Below are 8,616 nucleotides of genomic sequence, written 5' to 3' on the forward strand. Positions count from 1 at the left end.
AGCTCTCCTCTGCACCCGTATTTCCCCTAAGGAACAGGTTGGTCTTAGTCCTTATGAGATGCTATATGGGAGACCTTTTGTTTATGTCAATGACCTCTTCCTAGATCCAGAGGCTCAGACCCTCCAATCTTATATCATGGCCATTGGGCAATTCCAACAGGATATACGCTTGTGGGGTGTCAACCAGGACCCAAAAGATCCTAAGGAGTCACCACTATATGCTCCAGGGACTCAAGTCCTAATTAAAGCCTGAAAAGATGGGTCCCTAAAGGCTCAACTTCAGCCCACATGGAAGAGCCCCTACCCTGAAAAACTTCTGCCCCCACAGCAGTCAAGGTGCCAGGACATGACTCCTGGATTCACTACTCACGAGTCAAGCCGTGGAAGAAAACAGAAGAGGACACTCAATACACCTGTGAGCCTCTGGGGGATCTCAGATACCTATTCAGGACTGCAAATGAGTGCCGTTCTAATGGACACCCTAACTCTAATGAAACGAATCAATGAAGCAAACGAATCTAATGAATCAAACAAATAATTCTAATGAAACAAACACCATCATTCTAATGAAACAAAATCTAGTTTCTGGAGAGAAGATTTCCCAGGACAGTTCTAAAGCGCCAACACATCTTGGTAGAGATTGTACTCCAAAACAGACAGAAGATAGATCTTCTGATCCCTGAACAGGGAGGAACTTGAGCCATCCTGGCGACGGGAATTTGGAATTGGCTAATGCCCCTACTAGGCCTTGTTATGCCATATTGATGCTGCTTATGATTGTTCCATATATTATCAATTGTCAACCTGTTTTGTCTCTGCCCAGGTCAACAAGCTATAACATGTGGTGCCAGTTCAACAAAGATATATAAAACTACAGCCGACCACGGAAAATATCACTCATCCTTAGATGGACACTGCTATAAGGACTCGGAGGCTTGAGACCAGCAAGAGGGGAGGCCCAATGCCCCTCGCCATCTCAGCTCAGCAGGAAGTAGCCGGAAAGACCTCGACGCCCCTGTTCCCAGAGAATTGGGCCTCCTATCTCTTGAGGGGGAGTGTTAGGTAGTTAGAATAGGAAACAGGAGTCCAAAATGGCAGTGGCTAAAAGGCAAGGAAGGGAAAAGCCCGCAAAAATAGCAGAAAGGAAGGTCAAAGGAAGGTTTGAGGACCGGAGTGAGGACCTCAGGTAGAACAAACAGCATATACTGGCTAGCCTAATTTACACAGGGCAGGCTCAGGGGGAGGGAAAAACCTATAAAAAGACGAGCCAAAGGGCCAGGTCTCTGTCTTTTTCCCACAAACACACTCTCTCTCTTTCTCTCTCCTTTCTCTTCTCGTCTTTGGGCCAGGACGCCCTCACGCCTTGAGGATGTATTTTCCTGCTATTTTCTAAATAAAACTGAGCTGTAACAAGGAGCTGTAACACTGATCTGTCTAAGAGCTATAACACGGTCTGTCCAGGAGCTGTGATGCGCCAAGGGCTTTAATGTCCATCGCTTCAAATTTTTGTTGAGATGAGACAGAACCGAGGAGACTACACTCGCCTGACAAAATGCAAGAAGGCAAAGTGGTGATCTGAAGAGGCTTTATAAATAGCTAAAGAAAGAAGAGAAGCAAAAATCAAGGGAGAAATGCAGAACTCTAAAGAATAGCAGGGAGATACAAGATGGTCTTTTTCAATGAACAAAACAACAGGAGGGGAAAGACTAGAAATCTCTTCAGGAAAATGGGAAATATCAAGGGAATATTTTGCCCAAAGATCGACATTATAAAGGACAGATCTCTTAGACACTGAAGAGATCAAGAAGAGATGGAGCCCATCATGAGAAATGCTGAGCTGGATGAGTTGCAAGCTAAATCAAGATAGGAGGGAGAAACATCAACAACCTCAGAAATGTGGATGATACTACTCTAATGGCAGAGAGCAAAGAGGAACTAAAGAACCTCTTGATGAGCGTTAAGGAGGAGAGTGAAAGAGCCAGCTTCAAACTAAATATTAAGAAAACTAAGATCATGGCATCTGGCCCCATCACTTTATGGCAAATAAGAGGGTCAAAAGGTGGAAGTAGTGACAGATTTCCTCTTCTTGGGCTCCAAAATGTGGACAGTGATGGCAGCCATGAAATCAGAAGATGATTGCTTCCTGGCAGGAGAGCTATGACAAACCGAGACGGTGTGTTGAAAAGCAGACGTTACTCTGCCAACAATGGTCCATATAGTCAAGGTTATGGCCTTCCCAGTGATCACACACGGTTTTGAGAACTGGACCATAAAGAAGGCAGAGAGCCATAGAATTGATGCCTTCAAACTGTGGCGCCGTAGAAGACTCCCTTGGACAGGGAAGAGATAAAAACTAGACAATGTTAAGGGAAATCAACCCTGAATACTCATTGGAAGGACTGATGCTGAAACGGAAGCTCTACTACTTTGGACACATGCTGCAAACAGGCGACTCACTGGAAAAGTCTCTGCTGCTGGGAAAGAATGAAGGCAGAAGGAGAAGGGGGCATCAGAGGATGAGATGGTTGGATGGTTATCCCCGATGTAATAGACATGAACTTGGGCAAACTTTAGGAGATGGTATAAGGGGCAGGGAAGCCTGGCATACAGCAGCCCATGGGGTTGCAAAGAGCCAGACAGGACTGAGCCACCGAACAACAACGTGGCATCTGTGATACAACTCCGGAATGTGAACCAGGCACCGAGTCTGTGACTCCATCTGATCGTTAACTGCTTGCTTTCTTACTTGGATGGCGGGTGTGGGGGTGTGCTCCAAGGTTCTGCTCTATCCTGACTCCCGTTTTCTCTTATACTCCTCAGTCCTGAGGAGGAACAGGTGCAGAACACCAAAAGGAATAAAGTTTCAGATAGAGAGATTAATCATCAACTTAACAGAGGAACCCACAGGAGAGGAAGAACCCCCTTAGGGCTGCTGAGAGAGGATGAGTCGGGCGAGGGGAAGACGCCACCCACCCAGCACACCAGCCCCACTGCTGAGGGGTCTCCTGGGACAGCCAGCACAAAGTCTCACACACTGGGGGTGTAAGGCAACAGAAATATCCTTACTGCCGGTTCTGGAGGCCAGAGACCCAAGTCAAGGTGTCAGCAGGGCCACGCTCCCTCCCAGGCTCAGCAGGAAGCCCCCCCCATCTCTTCCTGCCCTGTGGGGGTCCTCGGCTCATAGAGACAGCTCTCCATCCCCCCTGTCTTCACCTGGCCTACTTTCCTAGGCTTGGCTATCTCCAGATCTCTCAGCAAATGCCTTCCAAACCAGAGTCAAGTTTATGACCACAAAGGCCAGAGAGCAGCGGTGTGCACCGAGCCAGCACCCATGGCTGAAGGGGACACTGGGTCTAGGGACAGTGACAGGGCTCCCCCCTGCAGTCCCCCAAACCCTCTGCCACCCTGCCCCAAACTGCCTTTGGTGTCCTGTCTGCATCTGAGTCAATTTTCAACTGAGGTTAAATTCTTACAACATACACTTTGCTGTTTCATTTATTCTTTTATTCTATTTATTTTTTGAAGTAGGTTTCCTTTTTTTAAAAAATAGATTAGTTTTGGCAGCCCTGTGTGACATGCGGGAACTTAGTTCTCTGACCAGGGATCAAACCTGTGGTCCCTACAGAAGAAGTGTGTAGTCTGACCTGTGGACTGGCAGGCAAGTCTGCTTACCACGACAATGTGCACTTCACTGGTGTTCAGTGTATTCACAGTGGTGTGCAACCACCTCTTCTAGTGTCAAAACCTTGTCACCCCCAGCACACACCTGGGGGACCCTCTTTCTGAACCTGGTGATCAGAACTGCTTCTGTCCCTGTGCTCCATGTTCCCTGCTATGAGACGCTCCCTGCTATGACGTGGGCTTTCGGCCTTGTCCAGGCACCTACATAGCATCCCCTATCCCCCACCTTTCACTCGAAGTTTCTAGGTGGAAATACAGCTGATTTCAAGTCAATGTAAATGTGCTCCCTGGCTTCTGTTTCACCAAACCAAGAGCCCAAGATGCAAGTTTTCTGTCCTAGAGCTCAGGATAGGGCAGGACACACACAGCTCCTGAGTCTCCTTCTCCTGCTCTCACAGGTCTGTTTGCTCCCCAAGGACTGTTTACCTGCTCTGCATTCAGCCCTCATGACCTGCACCTCCGATCCATCAGCAGCAGGCCTGACACAGAACACCACCTGCCCCAGAGACGAAGTGGAGACAGGAAGGGGGCAGACTCTGCCCTCAGGAACAGGCTGTCCACCTGGACCCTGAGCCACACAGAACTGTCCCCAGCGTTTAGTCTTACAACGCAGGGTGCACTTTTCCATTCTACTGCACACGAATACACACACACGGCAAACACATCACTGGACTGACTTCACTAACGGTAGTAACCTGCTGCTGAAACCAGGAAGCCTTGAGACAGACCCAGCGCATACCCCAGGCAGTCAGTGGGTAGTTGGGGCCGGACTCGCAGGACATGGCACTCAGCGGGCCCTGCGGGTCACAGCCTCCCTGCACACATCTGTGCATCTCTACCCGAGCAGAAATGCGTGAATGTATCTGAGTCCATCTAGAACTAATGCTCTAGGGTCAGATTTTCTCACCCCCCTCTTACTGTACACGATGGGGTGGGGGGTTCTGAGACCTGGAGACACGACACAGAGTCACCATGACAGCCTGTGGAGCTGTGGTTAGAGCACACGTTCCCGGAACCCTGGATGTACCACCTGCCTACTGCCACCTGGGCCACCCTCTCCCCTCCTCGGCTCCTCAGAGAAGGGGGCTCAGGCGGCAGGAGGCCCAGCGGGGGCTCCACCCAGGACACCTCTCACCTGCTGACACTTCTCTACTGTGATTATAGCTTCAGATGAAGAAAAAAACCCCAACAGAGACAATTTGTGAAAACAGAAAACACATGTTTATTTAAAGATAACACAAGCCCCCCTCGAAAGAAATTTAGTTAAAATCATGGATTGGGAGAAAAAAATGAACACAGCGAAAGCAGGGAACAGGGACACCACCCCATCCCGAGGGACACCGCATCTGGTCCCAGACAGGTCTGCAGAGGAGAGACCCACATGGGCAATGGACTCTGCAAAATCGGGCCTAGAAGTAGGTCAGCTCGTCGTGCCTGCTTTTGTTGGTCTGGTAGCTGGTCAAGGCCACGGGCTTGTTCTCATGCGGGAGGCTTTCAAACACTCGGATGTGCACGAAGTCATCCTCGTCCACTTGAACCTGAAAGGAGAGTCCAGTGAGGAGCAGGTGGGGCCTCTGACCCCAAGTCCCCCTGCTCCGCTGGACTTGGCTGGACAGGCAGGAAGGCCTTGGATGCCCGGAGGCTGCGTCCCTTCATGTCCCCAGAGACTGGGCTGAGGACACTCCCATCTTCCTCCTTCAAGTACAGGGGGTGCCCAGCCAGCACCCCTCACCCACACTTACTCCAGCAGAGCCCTGCGGGCCTCAAGAGGCTTGGTCCTCTCCTCCAAGGCAGCCGCAGGACACACGTGTACACACATGCCTGCACACACATGCTCATTTTAGACAGCCACCAACTCCCTGAAGCTGAGGGCTCCCACAGGACCCTGCTGAGCACTCCTGCCCTGGACACCTGTGAGCTCCCACTTCAGGCTCAACCTTCCTTTGAGGGGGACACCCCACCTTGATGAAGTAGTTCTTCCCAGCAACCAACTGGCTTTTGAACTCCAGAGCCTTGAACACTGGGAACTTCTTGTTCTCCTTCTCCTCCAGCTGGGACTTGACCTGGGGAAGAGGAGAAGGGAGAGACAGGTAAGCTCACCTGTATTAGAGGTTACAGCTGAACTCTAAGGCCCACATTCTACATACTTTCTAGAGCACATTTGTTCTTTACAGCTGAGCAGACATTAAAATGCTTGCCCTGATTTCAAGTACAGAAAAGTTTTTTAATTCTGCTGAGGTTTCAATGGTAATCATTTGCCTGTATCATTAGCCCTTTCTTTTCCAGACACAGATAGTTTCTATTCTCATGGTTACAAAGTGTATATGAGTTCGTACCTTACCATTTTCACTCAAACCTTCATTTGACAGAGTATGTAGTTTTTAATTACTTTGAAAGCTAAAACATTTTAAAATGTTAAAATTTAATATTAAATTTAATCTTCCATCTTATTGACGTGCCTTAATTCTCTTACGTAATCCCAATTTCTTCTGTGACAAAATATGCAGCAGATAAAGCACTTTTGTAGGGAAAAAAATGCTTTGCTGCATCTTTAGATGGTCTCTCTAGGTTGCAGGGCCTTTGGGCAGAGACTGTTTCTGATCTTTGGTGTCAGATCTTTACTGTCAGATCAGTCATGTTTTCCAGGGTCTTGGCCTTTGGGGAACTGAGAATTTTTAAGGAAGAAGGGGAGAGCAGGTTGTTTTGTCTTGACTTGAAAACCTAAGCTAGTTTCCGAGTGCTCAGGCTGCTGTCTGGACCACTGGCAGCCACAGGAGCTTGCTGACTGCGCTGGAATCCTCAGACCAGTTGTGGGGCTCGGAGGAGTTCAGTTAAGACCAGGAGTGTGCTGCTCGGACAGCCGAGAGGATCACCATCATAAATGCCAGTGAGTCACTTGACAAAGGCCTTCAGGGAGGGGCCCTCCCTGTGAATGAAGTGGAGGGAAGGATCAGAGGGAGGGTCAGGTAGTGAGAATCTGGCCGCCTGCTCCCTCCGAGTTTGCCAGGGCCCTCAGGCGATCAGCTGGGTGTGTCCCCCTGGGCCAGTGCCCACCTTTGACTGAACACTCCCCTGTGCAGCCCCTGTTCCTCCTAGGTGTGCAGGGAATTGACCCTCAGACAGTTTACCTGACCAGGGAGGGCCAAGTGACACCCACAGACCCTCCTGGGGGTCTGGGATGGAATCACCTGTTTCAGGAGTGGAGGCAGGAGAACCCCACCCTGTGCAAGGACTGGGGAGAAGCCCAGGTGGAGGTGGTGGAGCAGCGGAGGTGGAGGCCTGCAGGACGGCAGGTCACTGACACAGCTCCGACCAGGAGAAAGATGAGCTGGACTGGAGCCAAGGAAAGCTCAGAAGGCCCCGGGTCACTAGGAAGCTGTCAGTTGCCAGACCAGAGTGACTAGGTGTGCAGAGGGCCAGGGAGGGCCCTAGGATAGGACTGGATGTGGTGGGTACAGGTCTGTCTCTGGCCTCACTTCTCCTCACCTGTTGATGAAAACTTCAGAAGGTGACCGGATGGTGCCCCTGCCCCTCACAGAGCCCACCCAGCACACGGGCGGCCTCCTTGTTCCCAGGGGCAGTGAGGACGGTCCACTCTCAAGGGCTGGACCCCAAATGCAGGCCATAGTGACAGAGACTCTCGTCTCCCAAGGGAACTCACACTCATTCAAAGCTCAGGTGACCAGCAGGAATTCTCCAGCCTGGAGACCCAAGAAAAGGCCGAGAGGGCTGGGCTCTCTGAGTGGCCACAGGGGAAAAGCTAGGAATCTCCTTCTGTCTGGCTCTCCTGGGAGTCCCAGCAAATTCCTACTTTTCACAGGTCTCAGGAGACTGACTCAGCCCCTTCCTTTACCACAGTCAGATGGTCCCAACCACAGGAGAGGAACAGGGCTGAGCTCATGGCCGACGTTAGGAAAAAGCAGCCAGGAAGGAAGGTTAAAGGACAAAAGCTTGTCTTCAGTCTCTTCTTCTTATCAGAACTCGAGCCTCCTGGGCCCTACTTGTGATGACAGGCAGGACAGGCCCAGCTCGTCCCACCCCAACCTGATCCTCCGGTGTGTTTTTCTGGAAGCAGGGCTGGACAGCTGACCAGGGTCTGAACCGGGCTCTGCCTCCTCGACCCAGCTACTTCCTGTTTCTAAACTTTTTATTGGAGACCACTCCAAATACAAAAAGGGCTACACTCAGTCCAGCCCGAGTCTCGGACGCCTGGGACCCGGACCCCAGATTCACGCATGGGGACCTCACCCCGCCTGCCGTATCCTTTGCTCTTTAAGTGCTATTCTCTGTCACCTCGCGCCCCCTAACCCAGTGGACACCTCCGCACCAGAGAGCTTCGCAGGCAGGGAGGTGCATCCACTTGCGTCCAGCCCGACTCAGGGAGGGATGCGCTCGGGCGCAGAGCCTCCGTCCCAGCGGGGATGCCTGCGGACGCCCCCGGCCCCCAGTACCCCAACCGCCCCACACAGCCCGAACCTTGTCGGCGATGGCCTGGGTCTCGGCTGTGGCCTGCTGCGTGGCGGAAGTCCCTCCGCACATCATCTTGGCGGCAAGCGGGGCGGGAGCGTGCGGACACCGGGCGGCGGTCACGCGGGAGCGGCAGTCACGCGGAAGCAGCGGACACTCGCCGGAGCAGCGGACACTCGCGGGAGTGGTCGAGCGGAGTCGAGCGCCCAGACCTGGCGCGGCAGTCATGTGCCATGCGGGCGAAACCACAGCGCGCGGCGGGTGGGGGGGGGACCGGGACTGGAAATGGGTGCGGGGCGTCCCGGAAGGGAATGGAGCGCGGGCCGTCCTGGTCAGTGCGGACTGAGGAGGACAGGAGCACGGCCGCAGCCCGGGACCCCCGATGGGTACCGTCTCGGGACCAAGGGTCGTGTGCTGTAGGGCTGTTCCCCCTCCCGGGGTTTGGTGTCGTCCTCCCGGGCGGCGGAG

The 8,616-nt window shown here is 52.3% G+C and overlaps 1 protein-coding gene across 1 annotated transcript; it reads right to left on the reverse strand.

Moving 5' to 3' along the window:
* Positions 1-4,879: 4,879 nt before the first annotated feature.
* On the reverse strand, positions 4,880-8,391 carry LOC113895718 (cystatin-B). The gene is made up of 3 exons (XM_027547242.1): positions 8,158-8,391; positions 5,643-5,744; positions 4,880-5,219 (listed from the first exon to the last, which is right to left on the reverse strand). The coding sequence occupies exons 1-3, from the start codon at positions 8,374-8,376 to the stop codon at positions 5,091-5,093; spliced, it is 450 nt and encodes a 149-aa protein (XP_027403043.1). The 5' UTR covers positions 8,377-8,391; the 3' UTR covers positions 4,880-5,090.
* Positions 8,392-8,616: the final 225 nt, after the last annotated feature.

Source organism: Bos indicus x Bos taurus, chromosome 1, assembly GCF_003369695.1.
Source record: "Bos indicus x Bos taurus breed Angus x Brahman F1 hybrid chromosome 1, Bos_hybrid_MaternalHap_v2.0, whole genome shotgun sequence".
NCBI classification, from domain to species: domain Eukaryota; kingdom Metazoa; phylum Chordata; class Mammalia; order Artiodactyla; family Bovidae; genus Bos; species Bos indicus x Bos taurus.

Coding starts and splice junctions, on each gene's coding strand:
- LOC113895718 (XM_027547242.1), bottom strand. CDS start 8,376: ATGACTGCCGCGCCAGGTCTGGGCGCTCGACTCCGCTCGACCACTCCC. Junction 5,745..8,157: donor CCCAGGCCATCGCCGACAAG/GTTCGGGCTGTG, acceptor CCTCTTCCCCAG/GTCAAGTCCCAGCTGGAGGA. Junction 5,220..5,642: donor GGAAGAACTACTTCATCAAG/GTGGGGTGTCCC, acceptor CTCTCCTTTCAG/GTTCAAGTGGACGAGGATGA.